The sequence below is a fragment of the Paramacrobiotus metropolitanus genome, unplaced genomic scaffold (genome assembly GCF_019649055.1).
Source record: "Paramacrobiotus metropolitanus isolate TYO unplaced genomic scaffold, Prichtersi_v1.0 Parri_scaffold0000103, whole genome shotgun sequence".
In the NCBI taxonomy this organism is placed as follows: domain Eukaryota; kingdom Metazoa; phylum Tardigrada; class Eutardigrada; order Parachela; family Macrobiotidae; genus Paramacrobiotus; species Paramacrobiotus metropolitanus.
Window position 1 is genome coordinate 254 of NW_026570323.1, and position 19,359 is coordinate 19,612.

Consider the following 19,359-nt stretch of genomic DNA (forward strand, 5'->3'; position numbering starts at 1 on the left):
CCGTCTCCATCACGATATGTCCAACAAACCTGACAGAACAAATTCTCTCCAACTCGGTAGGCGCACACCGAGGACCGCGTTTTTGCAGGTGCATAACAGAAGGCGAAATGCCCGAAGGAAAGAGGATCAACAGCAAGCAGAGCCGCTAGGACTGTGTTACCTAATTCCCATACTGAGGGAATTTATGCCTCTCTAGCTGTGTGACTTGCTGTGCATTTCCCACTTCCCCAGCCGCGGTTTGCTGCAATCGCACGTCCATTCTTTATTGAGTATCATCTCGTAGCAGTAGTTTAACACTTCGTGACCTTTCCTTTCGCATCGCCCCATTCACAATGGTATATCGATTAAGAAATGCCTTTATGATAGCGCGAGATTATCTCCGATGCATATCCGCGGGGGTTGCTGAAAAACTGCAAAACGTGGACAAAAAAATCACACTTGCTTTCCTTATCGTTTTCAGTAGTAACGGGTTCAAAGATTTGCCAGCGCAGCTTGAACGTACCACTGCCACTCTGACGAGAACAGGACTAAAGCAGTCATAGGTAACACCGACTACGTCTTAACAACTGTGTGTATGTGTTCCTGGAAGGCTTGGCGGTTAATATTTTTTTCTGCAACAGATTAAAGAGTATAAGTCTCACGTGGTGGCAACTGTGCAGAACGTCAATCACGCCTTGTACGTCAGTCGTGAGTGACCGGCAATAATGTCCCCCATGCCGGACACCAGTAATTTCGTTCCGGCTATAATGTCCCCCATGCCGGACACCACTAAATTCGTTCCCGCAATACTGTCCCCCATGCCCAATGCCACTAAATTCGTTCCGGCAATAATGTCCCCCATGCCGGACACCAGTAATTTCGTTCCGGCAATAATGTCCCCCATGCCGGACACCACTAAATTCGTTCCGGCAATACTGTCCCCATGCCCAATGCCACTAAATTCGTTCCGGCAATATGTCCCCATGCCGGACACCAGTAATTCGTTCCGGCTATAATGTCCCCCATGCCGGACACCACTAAATTCGTTCCGGCAATAATGTCCCCCATGCCAGACACCAAGAAATTCGTTCTGGCAATAATGTCCCCCATGCCGGACACCAAGAAATTCGTTCTGGCAATAATGTCCCCCATGCCGGACACCACTAAATTCGTTCCCGCAATAATGTCCCCCATGAAGGACACCACTAAATTCGTTTGGGCAATAATGTCCCCCATGCCGGACACCACTAAATTCGTTCCGGTAATAAGGTCTTTTGGGTCACCAATTATCACAGTTGTTTTCCATTGGTAACGCTATGGTAACGCTGGTGGCAGTTTTTTGAAGGTCACCGATTGGCTGAAAAGTCAGCTTTCCGTGGTAGGTCCCTCATGTCATAATTTTATTCCAATTATACGGTGCAAGGAAATCTTTGGTATGATTGCATTTTCAGCACAATGGAATGTGAGGAACATGCAGAATACTCTTCCGTAGCAGTCGATGCATATGGCGACAAACCACTGCACGTGCTCCGATGACATGGTTCTGAATTATCGATCTGCTTGCAGAACTGATCCCACCGATGCCGAAAATTCGAAGAGGAATAAAACAGTGTTACCCTCGGAGCAAATACAGTGCAGGCAATAATATTATGTAATGTATAGGCTTCGCAAAAATTCTTACAGAACTGCACTATCTTGCAGTCGTCGGCATGTGGATCACACATTTCAGTTAAATAAAGGCTGCCTTCAGTTAAAGAAAAGCTGTTGCCGATCGTGTTCCCCGTACACGATCAGCAAAAGCTGCATGTGCTTGATCAATCTTGTCCTAATTTGTTGCCCCAAACCTTGTTCCATTTCTTGAACGCCCTTGTCATTAAACATGCCTTGAGTTATGTTGATGCGTTTGACTGCTTGAGAAGGACCTGTCATCCCAATCGGAGCCACCTATGCAATTGAGTAACATCAGTGAGATCGTTCTCCGCCACTCAGTTAATTTGTTGTGTTTATTTCTTTATCGCAGACGAGAAAGCAATGGATGGCCAATGGATAATAGGCTACGCGATATAATGCATTTGTAATGTACTGTAATACTCAGCACAGAAATACATAGTACGAAGATGGCACGGCCAACTTCGGACATTGTTTTATTATCAGACTGATAATATCGGCGCATGATCACGGTCGAGTGAGAGAAAACAGAATGTTTTTTTTTAAAAGTAGGTAGCGTTATACTCTTATTTAACTCTTGATATATCGCTGCGATAATACGAGTGCAATCAGTGTAAATCAGTAGTGCAATCAGGGTAAATTGCTATCATAGTTGTGGAGAAAAGTACCACCTAATTCCTGTCGTCAGACTCAAACTAAGCGTCATTGTGTGCTCTATTTCTACCACCGACACCCCGCGCTCGGTTTTTGCACAACGCATGCTACGGTGAGCGTTGTCACCATAATGCTCTGAAGGGCTCCATACGTTTTGCTTTCGGCTTCCAGTTCGTGATACAGGTATGTGGAATAAGTCACAGTATCCGTACCCTAGTTGTATTTACCGCCATATTTTCCCTGGCATTTGCCTGGTTTTATTGCCTGCCAGTTGCCAGAGTCTCCAGGTTTTATCGCTTGTCATGCCAATGGCGCGCCGTTGGCAAGTGCCACTGCCACGTGTTGTCACCTACCCTTTCATGCACAACTAACAGACGACATTCAACTGTCTTGATAAACCCGAGAAACCTAAGAAAATTAGGTGACTTAAGAGACCAAATGACCTTAAGAAACCTAAGAACCTAAGAAAAAGCAAAAAGAAATTAAGAAAACTCATAAACTAACGTATTAAACCTAAAAGGAAGTTGTCGGTCGACAAAAGTTTTTCGGCAAACATCGGTCAACAATTTAGCAGAAAAGCGAATTGTCGGTCAACAATTTGTCGGTCAGCGAGCTGTGTAAGTGAGCAACATGTCGTTCACCAAATTGACGCTCTGAGAATTGTAGGTGCTGAACTGACGTGCTAAACTTTAAATAGTTAAGAGACATTTCAAATCACTTACAAACGTTATCCGAAAGCTGATGCTCTGTTGATGGGGCAATACTACAAACGTATTTTATGGGGTTAGGACCTTTATTAAGTATCACAATGCTAGTACAAAACTGAGTACCAAAGCAGAATATAATTTATAATAAAAACACTTCTTCGATGCTATCCTGTTCGGGGATTGTACCCATCACGCATATCGCGTTTCCCCGTTGCATTTGAATAGATAGCCGCTGCCTAAAAAAACTCAATTGCGCGTTTTTGGCCGGTAGCAGTTGCAATTCCGTTTCCTATCTTCTGAACGAGCGTTTTAGTTCCATTTCCCCAGGGTCCGTAGATTTCAAATGCTGCCGCCATGAAATTGTACCTTGGTTGAATCAGCCGTGTTTTGTCAGCTTTCCTCGCTCCGCGTGCTCGGCCGCAGCCCCGTCGTTCACCAGGGTCCGATCAATACACGAAGCCGCTAGTGTGTCTACGCAAGTCACATCGATAGCCAGTGGCTTTCCGCGCTCCCAGGGTACGAGCGTGATCACGTCCGGCCTTTTGCGATCTTTCACAGAGATGGTTCCATTCTTTGGTTCCATTCTGGCTGGGAAAGCTGCGGTTTTCAGGCCGCGGGTGAACTCTCCGCTGAGGCCATCATGTCTTGGCAATCTGCCGGCTGACCGTTTACAACGGAGCCCGTGCCGCCCCAGATCATCCACTAGTCCACCGCAACGCACACGTGAGGAGGACGATTGAGCTCCTGCGTAGCGCTACGCTTATGCGAAAGTGTTGTTTTCAGCAAATTTCCGAGACATGCTGCGGGTAACGCATGAATCCATACACCAGATTCGGGGACAGATACCGCCTTTAGGTGAGCGATTTCCTCCTTTGTGGCCCGCAATTCGGTTAGCCTTGCATAAGTGTTCAGCGTTGTGGGTGTGTCCCAGGCTTTTTGAACATGTCGTAACGCTTCGAACGGAAGTTCATCAGTGTCGGCCAATAGTTTCCAGGCGCGCGTGGCGGCAGACAAATCGGTAGCCGTTAGCGTCGGGCACAGCTTTGAAGTCAGCGGAAACAACGAGGAAGCCGATGCCAAGTAGTCAGAGGGATGAGATGACAGATTCCCCCAAAAACAGCATGGAATACGTACCGTAGCACAGCTTTATAAAAGGGTAGTATTCCGGAATGACTTCAGATGCTATTTTCAACACTTCTTCCCGTGATACGCAGTTAAAGGCGTTCGTGAAGTCAATTTTCAGAAGGGCCTTGACATCTTTGCTATACTGTAGGAGGAAATCTTTAGCAGTATATATAACAGCTTCGACACGTCTCTTAACACCCGAACCGAGCTGATGTGGCTGTAGCAATTCCGATGTGACTGGCCGGATGCGGATTTCCACTGCTTTTGCGGCGAGACGTCGATACGTTGCCAACAGCGATTGGACGCAGGCCTCCGTCTTTTGCGTAGAGCGACGAGGTCAGGGCACCACAAAGCAGAGGGACAATTTCCTCGGTACATTGCCTGTCAGAATAAGATTTAACAGATCTGTCAGTGAGTCACACAGAGCAGACGAAGCGTCATCCAGTCTTGCACCGATCAGATCCAGCAGGTGTTGGGGTCGCAAATAATCTAGCCCACCAGCGCTACCACGAGGCATCGCATCTATTTTGTTTTATTGTTTCAACCTTTACGCCTCCACGTGTTTTATTGTTTCAACCTTTACAACATGCCGACAATGTGCTGCTCACTGCCTAAGCAACAACTTACTGTCGTGAACAATACTGGTGAAATAGTATCTGTAGGATACCAGGGTAATGTCGAGAAAGAAGCAACAATGCAAACAGGAAGCATGTACCGTAATTATCGAATTTGTGGCTCCCCGCAATAAGAGCCCCCCCTGAAATAAGCCCCCCTCCCCGACCCTGTTTGAAAAATAATGCCACCCCCGAAATTACGCCCCAGGGGGCCGTTATTAAATGTCGAGCGCTGCAAAATGATAAGTACGCGGGAATTTCTTCTTAACAATTATTGTTAATTTGATGGGTAAACAGCAAACGGACATCAACATATAGTGGTGTTTGTTGAGAAAGAGTTGCTTAGGTAAGAATATGCTCCAAAATGTGTGTTCGTAAGGTCGTGTAGTTGGATAAACCGGTACCTATTTCGTACAGTTTCACTAGAATAGAATGCGCAGTTGTTTGAAATATAATGCCCCCTTCCAAAATATGCCATTTGAAAAATAATGCCACCCCCCGAAATTACGCCCCCTCCCCGAAATAAGCCCCCCTCCGTCATAACCTTCGAACTATTTGCACCCCAGGGCCACAAATTCGATAATTACGGTATACAACGAAAACGAGTAGCTTCCGTCACCAAATCGTTTCACGTGAAAGTCAGAGCAATTTTATGTGCCTACTAGTTGACTCTTTTCGGGAAGAACTGGGCAAACTACACGTAAATCTGTTACACATACTTTCCAAACACCGAAAACCTTATAACTGCATGACGCACAGCACACAAACACCATATAAATCGCCGTAATGCACTACGTACGTACGTATACAGCGCGTTAAAGTGAACCATGCATCCATAACTTATCCAAATTATCCCAAGAAACAAATTCGATGATATTTTAAGATCCGATTACCGCTAAGCTAAAACAAATAGCATAAGAAAAAACTGACTTAAGTAGAAGTCAAACTACAATGCTATTCAGTGCGAAGAAATAACAGGTTGGCGTTATTGCCTAATTTTAGGATCCGGATTCGACAGGCGCCTCACCGGGCACGAAAACAGCCAAGATACGCTTATAATACTCATTTCGCGCCCGGGACTTGACCTCGTTGCGGCCCATACCCTCTTCCTCACTGTTGATCGCCCGGATACTCGCTCCGAATTTCCCCTCGGCCACTCCGGGATAACTATGCACCACGGCGCCCCAGTACCAGCAGGCGGTGGCCCAGGCGACGTCCTCGTCGTCCGCCACCTGATCCGGGTTCTCTACCAAGCGATCGTCGTGGTACAGCGCCTGTGAGGCCTTGCGGTAGTTATCCTCCCAGGTTAGCTGCATGTATCCGCGTCCGTAGTACTTCCCGTATTCAGGTTGGGGCGAGATCTCCTTCCTGTATCGCAACCCGGCAGATTCGTGGAGGATGTTGGCTAAGAACATTCCCAGCTCACGGCGGCTGGTGAAGTGCCCGTAGGGAACGCCTTTGGCGAAGCTCTCGTACTGAGAATCCGTCGGTTGAGGAAAGCCGTTGACAATCACGGCCAGCCGGAATTCGTCTTTGCTAACCTGGTACCGCGCCGGAGAACCTTGAGAAGGGAATTTTTAGAAGTGTTTATTAACTATGCGTAAGTTCATTCGACAGACTGATACAGCGTATCTAGGGTAATTCAAAGGTTAAACTGGCCGTTACTGACGGGCCAGGGTCAAAAAGAGGGAGGGAAAACAAAAGGGAGGGATTTTCTTTGGTCAAAAAGAGGGAGGAAAACTAAAGGAAGGGATTTTGAGTGGTCAAAAAGATGGAGGGAATTTCTATGGTAAGAAAAGGAAGGGAATTTGGGCGATACCAAAATTTGAAAAAGTGCAGAGCGAGCAAAATTTGAGCAAACTTTTCAAGTACTACTTCCGGAAGCTGTTACCGCGTAATAGCTTCAAGTATACTGGTAGTCTCCCACTTCACAAAAAAATTATGTCAGATTTTCTCCGCAGGTTTGATTTTGGATGCTATAATTATGGAACATATTTATGTTCAAAAGTAAGTACTTACTTACAAACTATATTATTTAGTTCATTTTGTAACCAAGCACCCGAGCGAAGCGAGCTTTTCTTTAACAAGCTGACGAGCGAAACGAACCCGCGCTTCTATTGGATGACATTAGAGTCCTTCGGTCTCTGTACCGGAGAATGCACACGACTTTTGTGTCGCTGAGTGACCTTTGGGTCGCCCACGATTTTCTTTGTAATTCCTGTGTAACTCAACGGGGTGAGTCAAACTCTGTAAGAGGCAAAGAGTTCTGTATGCATAAACGTGAGCGCGGCGTTACAAACTAATGCACCCGGTGACCTCGAACCTGGGTACCCGAGGTCGCCACCAATGTTTCCACTGTACATATGCAGTTTGATGTGCTAAGTTGAACTGAAGTACTCCTGACATCCCTAAATCTTTAAACAGTCTACTTAAAAAATAAAAAATCGCAGTACTGAGTTGGGGCTGCGTAGGAGATCGTCGCGCACGAATCAAAAATCGTAGCCGATATTTTTGGGTCATTGAGTTAGTTTTCAAAAAACCGTGCCGGTAGAAAATGTAGGAATTAAAGTGAAACTGCATGCTAGGTAAACTTATTTTAATTTGAGGGTTTTACTTTCTAAAAATTATTGGCAATCTTTTTTAAATCAGTTTATTTGTTAAGCATTCAGATAATTTTCGAATCAAAACCTGGTATGTACATTATTTTTTTGAATAAATTCTGTATCCAAGTTATATATTTTTCACGTTTTATACGCAAAATCAATTTTGGAATTTGCACCATAATCTGGAGATATTTATTGTCTTAGTTTCGCAATCAGATTTCAAACTTATTATGTTCTGATCTAAGTATAAAATGTTTCGCGTAATGCTGGTCTATTTGTGAATTTAAAAACCACTTCAAATTAGCCTGCACTGGTAATTAGAAATCAAGCCTAACAGCTCTCTGGAATTAAGCTTTTATATGATTAAATCTGCATATTTAGGATTGTATGTATGTCTTATATTTCAATAGTAAACAACTTGGTATTTAGCAAATCTTTTTTAGTTTTTGTATATTAAATCTAAGCATTTGATTTTGAGCAGTAGAGCACGTAATTTTACGTACTTTACAGCTCATATGCTCAAAGATGCAGCTTTGTGTCTAGATACTGAGCTGTTTTGTTGTTTAGTTTTATTCACAATTTAAGCAAATTTATGTGCTTAAAGCTGTGGAGCTTCTAATTAGTGAACATTTTTGCTTGTTTAGATATGGAAATGGGAAGTATTTTGTTAGAGAGGAAATTAGATTACGTATTTATATAATGAGAATTATGAGATGACTAAATACATAGTATATTATACATTTTCATAGACATTTAGTTTTATCAGAACATGACGCAGAGAGCGAAATAAACCCAAACGCACACTTTACTGTGAAAGCAATATAGCCAAAAACCCAACAAAACCACAAAATCTATAAGGAAGAATGCTGGAGAAAAGACGGCTGCTTTAGAACTTGTGAATTCCGTGTTGATCAAAACAAGAACGAAACGGCATGCTGCAGCTGCGTATCATCTGAGGCAGCATAACATGGGATCGCTCGTTGGCAGGGCTCCGCCCGCCATGAGTGATGCTGATGGTCAGTGCAGACAAAGTAAGCGCAGGGCTGTCAGCGCACATAAGCGGCACGAGTGGCGTGGCCACTTGCGTGCGGGCGACAGAGCGAGCCACAAGAGGCGTGGGATCTCTGATAGTTTAAGACATTAGGTACAGATGTTGTAATCAAAAATGTTTTACCAAATTAACTTAATATATATATCAACAAATATTTATATAAGTATTTAGAAATATTTAGAAATATTTAGAAATATTTAGAAATATTTAGAAATATTTAGAAATATTTAGAAATATTTAGAAATATTTAGAAATATTTAGAAATATTTAGAAATATTTAGAAATATTTAGAAATATTTAGAAATATTTAGAAATATTTAGAAATATTTAGAAATATTTAGAAATATTTAGAAATATTTAGAAATATTTAGAAATATTTAGAAATATTTAGAAATATTTAGAAATATTTAGAAATATTTAGAAATATTTAGAAATATTAGGAACTAAATAGGTTTCGTATTTTTAAAATTACAATAATCGCTCAAAAATACTAAAAAACGTTTACATATCACATTTTTGAATTTTAAATACCCAAAAAAAATGATCAGAATTGCTCACAACTTTCTGAGACATCGAAATGCTCAGGTTTTAGCAACTGGTGCAAAGACGTCTTCAGACAGGAGGACTGCAGTTGAACCCTTTAAATCAACCAATGCCACAAGGTGCAAAAGCTTTGTAGCGACCTCGGGTACCCTGAGACCTTCAACATGGATACTCAATACTACTCATGTTAAGTTCGTTACATCAAACTGCACTATTATAGTGTGAAAACCAAGTGGCGACCTCAGGGACCCATACACTTTTTTGTCACACCAAACTATAATAAGGCGCAAAAACGTAATGGCGACCTACGGGACCCAGAGACCTTGAACCCGGAAACTACCTTTGAACACGCCAAAGTGCAAAAATTCGTTGGTGACTTCGGGGACATTTCGAACCAGGGTACCAGAGTTCCTCGATGCCATTCGACTAATGCGTGTTTTTTCTAGGTCGGAAGCAAAAACTTAGTGGCGAGCCCAGCAGCCCGGGTTCAAGGTCTCCGTGTTACAGAAAACTCAGATCTTACCTAAACTCGCTACGCTCGCTTGCTTAACTAAACGCCCCCAAAATATACGTTACGATTTTTGACTGTCATGCGCGACGACCTACTCAGCCCTAACTTTATATTGAGATTTTAAACTATAAGTAGGCTGTTTAAAAATTTAGAGTATGTTAGGTGTCGTCACGTCACCTGCGTACTGACTGACAGAAAACAGAGCTGGACATACCACAGCTGACGTTGTTACGCCACAGGGTAGTGCTTCAGTTCGGCTTAGCAAGTCAGACTGCGTATATACAGTGGCGGCGACCTCGGGGACCCAGGTTCGACTTCACCGGGTATTTCAGTTTGACTCACCACGTTGAGTTTCATAGGCTCTGCACTTTTTCAAATTTTGTTATCGCCCAAATTTCCTTCCTTTTCTTACCATAGAAATTCCCTCCCTCTTTTTGACCACTCAAAATCCCTTCCTTTAGTTTTCCTCCCTCTTTTTGACCAAAGAAAATCCCTCCCTTTAATTTTCCCTCCCTCTTTTTGACCAAAGAAAATCCCTCCCTTTAATTTTCCCTCCCTCTTTTTGACCCTGGCCTTACTGACGCAACATATTCGAAAATCTTGCAATCTGTTGCGACTTTCAAGTGTTTCTCCACTCGCGGCCAGTCTAACGGAGTTCGCAGAATGGAGCTTCCCAGCCCTTGCTTTGGGCCCCAGCGAACTTATCAAATCTACAACTAGCCATATGTGAAACGTATAATAATGTAGTAGGATATTATTCTCGTACAGTCAAATGCTTAGGATCAAGTAGAGTAAAGTGCAAAGCACCATAGCCAAATTTAACGCGCTTGGGAGGAGGGCACCGTGAATACAGGAACCCAAATGACGGCGAAATAATCTGTTGTAGAAAATTGTTTCGCAATTTTTTCAAAGAAATCAAACTGGTTCCGCTTGCGTGAAAAGCAACGTGCCGTGTAAAAAAAGATATTAACTGCGTATTTTCGATGCACAGCTGGCCGCGCATTATTGGGCATTTTGATTTAGTTTACGGGGAAGTCGCCGCTAGGTCTCTTTCTCTCTTTTTCAGTGTTGTGCCGTGATACTGCACGGTACCTTTCTCTCTGTTCCCTTGCTTATGGTTGCGCTGTGACAAAAGTACCATTCTGGCACGTATGGCTTGATCATCGCCCAACTCAAGGGGCTTCACTGTACTGTATTGTATAAACTGAAGACTGTATGAAATTGTATGAAATATTGTCTGTATTGTAAGAAATACAATGCAGCCCCTATAAAACCGCGTCGGCTTGATGTACATATTCCTGCGGTTTGGTGGCAGGTCCGCACTGTGTTTTTCGAGTTATGTGACCAGTGAGCACACTTTATGCAAGCTGTTAGCTTGCAGGTCTTCCGAGTTTCTCGCACACATAATGTAAAAACGGCCCAATGTATTTAGAGAATAGAGCGGCAGCTGTGAAGTGGTGCTGACTGTTGAGCCAGTTTGATTGATTGATTGATTTGATTTCGAGTAGCCAAGCCCGTAAACGGGAGAGTTGTTAGTAAATGTATCGTGCGCACTGTTGTCGGTATGAATAGCATTGGCATAACATAATTTTTAGCAAGTTTAACATAATACCTTGTTTTGCGGACGCCTCTTTGGTAAACACGTGCATTTCATTCAGAGAAGAACTGGATGGTCGCTCTGGTCGGGGAAGCAAGCACCGCCGAACAAAATCCAAAGCGTCTTTTTCATTAATACAACTTATATCTGGGTTGGCACCAACGTTTCTCAGTCCACGTAAGTTGGCTAGAAAGTCATCAAACTTGTTTTCCGGCGCAAATACAAATAAGCTTTCTTTTTGCCGTTCCTTCTCCGTGTAAATCCAGTTTGGTGGACTGCGCTGGTACATTTCGAGCACCGTGCAACCTAAGCTGAAGACGTCTGTTAGCGTCCCAATGACATCTATTGAATCGTCCCAATCAAAGCTTGCAAGCTTTTGCATTTCTGTTGAAGCAAATCGGGAAGAGCCTTCCGCAATATTAAGAATTTTGTTGTCTTTTGAATTCAGATCATGGAACGCAGCCTTTTCAAAATGAGCGAGCTTCAGAAAATATTCCTTTTTTTTAAGGGGGCACTCTTGCTGGCGAACTAAGACATTGTCGCAACGAATGTCCTTATGAATAATGCGATTGTTATGCAAAAATGTTAATCCAAGTAGCATTTGCTTCGTGAAAGATCGGAACAGAGAAGTATCGATTTTCTGGCATCCGGTCAACGCAATCAAAGTTGAGAGCGGCTGCAAGCAATCTTTAAGAAAAAACAGACTTAATGATCACTTTAAAATTCAAAGGTTATTTTTATCTACCGAAGCGAAGCGTGGGTCCTCTATGTTTGAGAAACTAAGATTTTTGCCTGTCCATTGGTCACGCACTCAGCAGTACTAGCTAACTGTTAAGCCATAGTATCTAGTTTCTATTAAAGCGAAATCCGGGAGCCAAGGTTTCTGGGGTTCAGAAATTTTTTTCTGTCTGACCCTCAGGTCACGCACAATCTGCTGCTCTGTCGCGACATAAGCACCACTAATCACTAAGCTTTCTCAACTACTAGGCACTAAGCTTAAGGACTTTGCACAATTTTGGGTTCTAAGTTAAGGTACTGCAAATAATACTAAATATATTCCATAGTAGAAAACAGCTTTTTTCTGTGCATTGGTCGCGTACTAGGTAGGTACATACTGCATTACAGCTAAAACTTTATGCCTGCTTGTGCGCACTTTTTTTGCCTCTTTACCTTCCTACAAAATATGTCTTCAACAAGTACATATTCTTTATTGGAGATACAATGCTAAACGAAGTGAACTGCAACTATTTTACACGAAATTTAAAATAGCACGTGCAAGATCGAGAACCTTCTAAACAATCCGAACCCTTATGCGCTATACATGCACTCACGCAGTATTACAGTGAACAAAATGACAAACTGATAATGCCAGTATTAAGTGATATTTTAGCCAAGCAACAAACTGTAAAAAACTTTCGATAGCGATAACGAAATTTTTGTGTGCTTTATTAAAAGCAATAGGTTACGTGAGTTTAGAATAAGACCTTTTTATTATAAAAAGGTCTATAGATAATGCAAATATGTAGCGCTTGTGTGACCGACCAGCTTTATCTGTTTTAAATACCACGTTGGCAAGTTTTAATATCTACAGATAGGAAACAACCGCCGCAGGGCCACGTAAGCATCTTGAGCTACCTATTCGCTACCGCACGTAGTTCGCTCTGAAAGTCCTTTCCACATGCTTTCGAGTTTCGAGTTATTTCGTGATATCTTGGCTATAGTTTTGTTGTACAGTACATTGCTGCCAAACATTTTATTTTGTGGCAGAAACACTGTTACGACAAACGGTTTTTTCCGGTCAGTTTTTTAAGAACGGGTTCTTCAGTAGTGACCCTGAGGCGGTCAGAACTAGTCTAAAAGTTGCCCCCAAAAGATTCCAAGTTCCACCCGATCGACAGGGCGTAATAAGGTAATGCAAGGCATATATTTTCTAAGATTTGCAACCCCACTGAAAATTAGATTTCATCCCATGAAAATTTAGGCTCGTAATCTGTATGTAAGAATGGCCGAGCTCAAAAAATCTATGTTTTAGAGAACGACCTTTCAAAGTGTTAATCTATGCATTTCAATTGTGTATTCACGTTTGGCTTTAACCGTTCTAGTTCCGAAGAGGTGATTTGTAGGCAAAACGAGTTCTAAATTCTTAAAGAACTGCAATAGATATGATTTGTTTAGTCAAACCTTTCATTGGACTGTAAAATTTGTGTTCTCTTGGGAGTTTCAGCCGGAGATATGTACATCAGTTTCTGGCTTCGCTTCGGTATTTTAGTGCTAGCCAGAAGCGGCGCACTTCTCTCGAAAATTTAGGTAAAATCGATGAATACCTTCGCTTTCCGTGAATATCCAAAATTTCTGTACTGTCCGAGCTATTGCAAGGTGTTTGATAATTTCCGACTTTTCGCCTGAGTGTTTGATTAATTTGTCAAAGACATCTCTTTTGTTTTGGAATAACGGTCCGTCCCAGCTGTCGTTGTCACGTAATAAAATAACTGAAACACCAGAAAGGGCGTTGCCGCCTCGGAATCCACCGGGAATCACAATTTTTTCTTTCACGGCGTTATCCTCGTGACCCAACGAACTTTTAATCAGATCAGGTAGATTTAGCTTATCTTTATCGTCTGTTGCTGTTATGCTATCCGGTCGCAGTATAAATCGTGCGATTAGAAAACGCTGTATTTCGATCCTGAACGACTGATCGAAAAATGGAAATGGTTTAAACTCCGAGAAACTCAGAGTTTTATCGGGTTCAGAGTATGTCGCACCCAGTTCAGCTTCATCGTGCGATAAAAACTGATGCGTTGCCTCAGCTTTTGTGGAACGCTCCACTCCCTGGCTGGTGCTTTCAACATCGTCCTCTAGCCTCAACATTTTTACGGCCAATTGAACATTTTCGGTAACCGGAAGCTCATGCTCTACGAGTTGTGTAATCGTGTCACCAGGGTTTTTGATAGTGTCTGCTGAATTCGTAAATTTCTTGGGTAATTCGCAGTCCGCAAACGGGTCACAATGGTGTGAAGCAAGAATATTAGCTTGGGGATCACCGGCATTTTCAGGCTCATTGTTCAGTCCCTTTTTAGCTCGGCTGAATGTCTCGAGCAACTCTAAGAGCTTGGCTGCAGATGGCCGTAAATCAGGAAGCGGAATCAGGCAGTTCTCAAGCAAAATGAGAATTCCTTCTGTTAGCAGCAGACAACGAGCAGGACTCTGATTCCCACACACCCGGTGGTCACATTTGTGCGCGCTTGGATACACCGGCTTGTATCCCATTTCGAAATACTTGTTCATATCTTTCAAAGTTACTTCAGAAGGCAATAAAGGTAAAGGGACGTCCCGAATGCCTCTCGTAAATGATGGAGGTCGACCTTTTTGAATCATTTGGATGATCACGCATCCGAAGCTCCATATATCGGTAGTCCGACCAACATGCTGCTTCTTTTGCTGAGGTAACGATGTGAGAGCCGCCATTTCCGGAGATACGAAAGGCACCGTGCCTGTCGCTATTCCTAGCGTTCTGGAAGGTGTTTTATCCCCGTGAAAATGTTTAATCATGGTTAGACCTGCAATTTTTACCAGTCGTTTATCTTTTAAGACAATAACATTAGCTCCTCGGATGTCTCGGTGAATTATGCAGTTCCTGTGCAAAAATTCCAAGCCTTTCAGGATTTGCTCAATGTATCCGAAAACGGTTCCCGAATTTTCATTCTTGCCTTGTAGCGCATACATATAACAGTCCAAAGGAAGGCCTAAAAATCACTGGGTTTTCACTTTTAATTTTGGTAGATTTGTTTTCAAAAAATTGCGTGCAAGGGCGTTTTCCTTGTTTCCCTAGTCCCAAAGCGTATCATCATGTTTAAGTAACTTATTGTTTCCGGTATTACAGTACTGTATAAAGCGCTGCTGCGCGTCATTAAACAACTCTCAGTCTCTGAGAATAAGAAGGTGCAGACACAAAAACTGACATGAATCTGCATCGCTTTATTCCATTTACTACGAACCTTGGTTTCGGATATCGCGTTTGTTTGTTTTGCTTTGTTTATTTTGCACGTCGTCAAACTACGATAATATTCATGTTTTCATGGTACCACTTTCCATGTTAGCGTCATTTTGTGGTGTTTTTTCTTGATGTTGTTCTGCTGTCTGAAGCCTAGAGGGGGCAACCGCTCCGTTGCAAGCACAATAAACTTCATTGTTATTATTATCCTATTGTTAACGTTATTGTTAACGTTATTATTGTTATTATTATCCTGTTGTTAACGTCGCATTTTCGCTCTCGAATACTTACTGTAATTTTCTCGGCAACTTTCGCTCTTCTGCTGATGCATGCTTGATGAGTGAAATGCCATTTCACTGAACAGGAAAATCACCCACCCCTGACTTGAATACGGTTTCCCCTTAGGGGTCCAAGTAAAATTTGATAAAAAGCAGAAGTAGGGATTACCTATACATTAAGAATTTAAGTAGCTACACATACGTTGTCTATGTGTACGAGTACACGTATACTTGGGAAAGTACCAGTAAAAATTGATTAACAGTATCAAACAACATTGTTTTCTACGTCAGAAAGTTACGTATGCGGTATATTTCTGTATACGTATGGGTATTGCAACATAAACGCAAGCAAAATACAGTGAAACCTCTCCTAAAATTCACTCTTTATAAAATACCCTTCTTTATAACATTCAGACCGTAAGGAACCGGATCGGCTCGTAGACTTTAACATAGGGTGGATTCTCTTTATAGCATTCACCTCTTTATAAGCCTTACATTCACCTCTTTATAAGCCTCTTTATAAGCCTTATGCGGCAACATCCGTGCGAGCTGGAGCAGCGGCAGCAAAAGCTGAACAGGATAAGGTAACCAAGTACCAGAACATCACCCATGACTACTTGTTCAGCGCTTTGGGCTTCGAGACGCTAGGACCCAACGGACCGGAAGCTACGCGCCTGCTCACGGAAGTGGGTAGGAGGATTCGGCAAGAAAGCGGCGAGGCACGAGCATTGGAGTATCTACGCCAACGGATCAGCATAGAAATCCAGCGCGGGAACGCAGCCTCCGTTCAGGGAACGGCTCCACCGGGAGCGAATTTAGATCAGTTGTTCTCTGTTCTTAGATCTCCCGAGGTTGTTTTGTGCTGATTGAGTGAACTTCGATGTGATTTTATTTGTTTTTCTGTAAGCGGAATGGGTATAATAAAAGATACTATTAGCCTTACATACACTTTCCGAGGAATCGAATGTATATTTATCGGTGTAGAGAGCCTCTACATAACATTCAGCACCGGTTGCATACAGCTAACCGGATGCAGTTTGATGCAGTGAGATCGCACCAATTAATCGAATACTTAATAATAATCAACTCCAAATCGTTTGGGTAAATGGTAATTAGTTTTACAAAGTCATGTCACCGGCAGCTCGAAGAAAGCTGGATACGTGGCTCAGCTCGCAGAAAATGCTAAGCGCCGGACATATTCGTTTGTGGAAAATGGAAATTTTTTTTATCCTTTAGTGATTGAAACGTTGGGAGTATTTGCCCCGCTTTCAGTGAACTGTTGCATTTCATGGGCCGTAAAATTCGAGACTTAACTGGAGAAGCGCGTTCTACTGCTTTCATTAAGCAGCGTTTTAGTCTCGCCGTTGTAAAAGGAAATGCTACGGCTGTTTTGAGCACGTTACCTTTTAACCCAAGAGAAGATAGAGATTTTGGTTGTTTTTATAATGTTTAAATTTTAACTTTCACGTAGTGTACCGGCGCTTGCAATCATTGTTATCTTGGCGTCTATTGCCCAATAAAGTTATGTTTTACAAAGTGCATCTCAGCAGAAAATTGTTATTTCATCAGTCATACAGTCACCTACACCACATTAAGATAAACTCTAAGCATAAACGTCAAAGTCATTCTGTTGGTAAATTTAAGAATATCTAGGCTGAATTGTGTTTCTTGTGTATGTGCTTGCTGGTGTCTCGTTAATTGTTAAAGTAATAAAACCTTGCTGTGCCCTCGCCCCCAATTTTTACCACTGCCCCTGGGGGCAGTGTCCCTGCATAAAATACACCCGAGATAACATACAAAATGGACGGAACCGTGCCTGTATTTTATAGAGAGGTTTCACTGTACGTGTATAAAGTACGTGCACCTGTTTCTTTCTAAAAAAAATTAGTAGTTGTGTCCGTAATTCGATAATAATGGTACATGTATCATAATGCCCACGATATTTTAAATTTTAACATTTTTCCTACTTTCAAATTCTAACATTTTTCCTAGTTACATTTAGAGATAACTTTAACGTATTTATACGTATTGTACTTCCGTTTGCTGCAGTAATATGTGTATGTATACATATAGCCTATAGGTACCGTTTACGACGTACGTCAAAGATAAATTTATTTTCTTATTTTTATTCAAGTTTTACTTTACAAAGTATGCGCATACCGGACTTACCTGTACATGTACAAGCCTGCCGGGATAACAAAATAAGCGTTCGTAAATACAGCGAACATTACAAATTTACGAGTTACGCTTAAATCCATACTACGGCGCGCCACACCACAATGTCTAGACATGTAACATGCATTTGGTTGGCAGGTGGCTTAGCGCACGCCAGATATTGTCTGGCGGAAGACCCTTTTTACCTAATTCCCGATTTTGACATTTAAAAGAAGCATGTGTATGTACCTTTTACACGTATTTTGCTTGCGTTTATGTTGCAATACTTTCTATTGTGCATAACGATGCACAGTACTTTCTACTGTGCATCGTTAATACGCTCAAGCTAGGCAGAATTTCTAAAGCCACTACTGCGGTACGCCGGTAGCCATCAAGATAATCATGTTAAACCGGCATTATTACTGCTATTATAGGATCATGTTGCTATGGTTTTAAATAACTCCGAACTCCGAAGAATATCCGATTCGAACAAGGTAAATTTTAAAACCGCTTGCGTTTTGCAAGGCGTTACGATTAACGGCTAAATTAACGACAATTTTACTTGTTAACGTTGTTAAGTCGAGTGGGCAACTCAAGACTGAATGCCCAAACAGAAAGCCACTGGCTAGACTGTCAGGTCTATACAGCCTCCGTGCTCAGAGGTCTATGTGAGGGCAATCGCTCTATACTGAAGCTCCCCTTTTTTATTAACGAGACAATACGTTCTTCGTTTCGTTGATAACGACGGGTAATGCCGTTAAGAGGTTCTTAATCGTACTCCGTCCCTAATTCTACAGTCAATCGTATGCCTTTCTTCATACCGCAACCTGCTTACTGCTTGATACTTTACGTTTACGTAAGTAATAAACAGTCTGTGTACATAAATCATAAACAGACAATAGCGCTTACCTTCGCAGTTTTCCGCCAAAATGTAGCATATTCTTGGAATCCCTGCTTTCGGAACTGTGTAATCGATACCGTAATAGCGCTGCACATTAATACTTGTACCGTCCATGTCAGTTGTAAAAGCTGTTATAAGTGGTAGAATGCTTAGCCGTAATTGTTCCATTTCGGTCTTTGAATCAGTACGTTTCGCTGGTTTCGCAAGAAGTTCGTAAGTACAGCCAACTTCAATATTCTCCTCGAAATTGTCGAATTCACCATTTTCGAAATCATCGTTGTGTGATAGCTGAAGAAAGCCGTTTTCTTGCGTTGTGGTTGCCCGCTCCTCCAGCTTAATCTGATAAACCGTGAAACCGTTGGAGAATTTTTGTTCAAAATTGGTTGCGTATAAATATTTGCCAGCCATAGCGAATATGCCAGTTTTTCCATTCAAAGAAGCCTACAAAGAAAGAAAATAAATGACAAGAACGATTAAGGCTTTACTTATGAATCGTTTATCGTCGCTTAACATATGTTCGTTTTACGATACAAATAAAAATATTATTCAACAACTATACTTTAGGACAGTTGATGTTGTCGTTCTTTGGTTTACGTTGATCGCGTTATAGACAGTGCAAATGCCGGTAGTGCACAGATGGTGGTGCCTCGCATTTTTATAATGCACATGATATTGCTGTTTTCTGATGTACTACGTGTCGGGTACGTAATCAATCTGATAATTTTTCTATATTTAGCCGCTGGCTGCCAAGTTGCTACTTACCCGCTTTCTGAATTCACCTAAAACTTCTCGCGCAAAGGAACCACGCTCTGACTCAGCTTGCTAAACGGCAAGGAGGACTATAATTACTATTTTATCGACGCGTTGCCGCAGCAGCTGTATGTATCGCTATACTCAGTAGTACCACTTTACTGATTTACCCCACAAGTTGAAAATAATATGCAATGCCACGTTGTAATGTATACAGTCAGTGCACTATCGTA

General features: G+C 42.1%; 1 protein-coding gene across 5 annotated transcripts; it reads right to left on the minus strand.

Moving 5' to 3' along the window:
* Nucleotides 1-5,417: 5,417 nt before the first annotated feature.
* LOC129597313 (uncharacterized) lies at nucleotides 5,418-19,052 on the minus strand. 5 transcript variants are annotated; one of them, XM_055494793.1, is made up of 5 exons: nucleotides 18,936-19,052; nucleotides 18,385-18,817; nucleotides 13,377-14,795; nucleotides 11,068-11,739; nucleotides 5,418-6,308 (listed from the first exon to the last, which is right to left on the minus strand). In XM_055494793.1, the coding sequence occupies exons 2-5, from the start codon at nucleotides 18,782-18,784 to the stop codon at nucleotides 5,746-5,748; spliced, it is 3,054 nt and encodes a 1,017-aa protein (XP_055350768.1). In that variant the 5' UTR covers nucleotides 18,785-18,817; nucleotides 18,936-19,052; the 3' UTR covers nucleotides 5,418-5,745. The 5 variants fall into 5 exon arrangements, with proteins under 5 accessions (XP_055350768.1, XP_055350771.1, XP_055350770.1 ...); XM_055494796.1 differs by lacking the exon at nucleotides 13,377-14,795; XM_055494795.1 differs by lacking the exon at nucleotides 11,068-11,739.
* Between the last annotated feature and the right edge of the window lie 307 nt (nucleotides 19,053-19,359).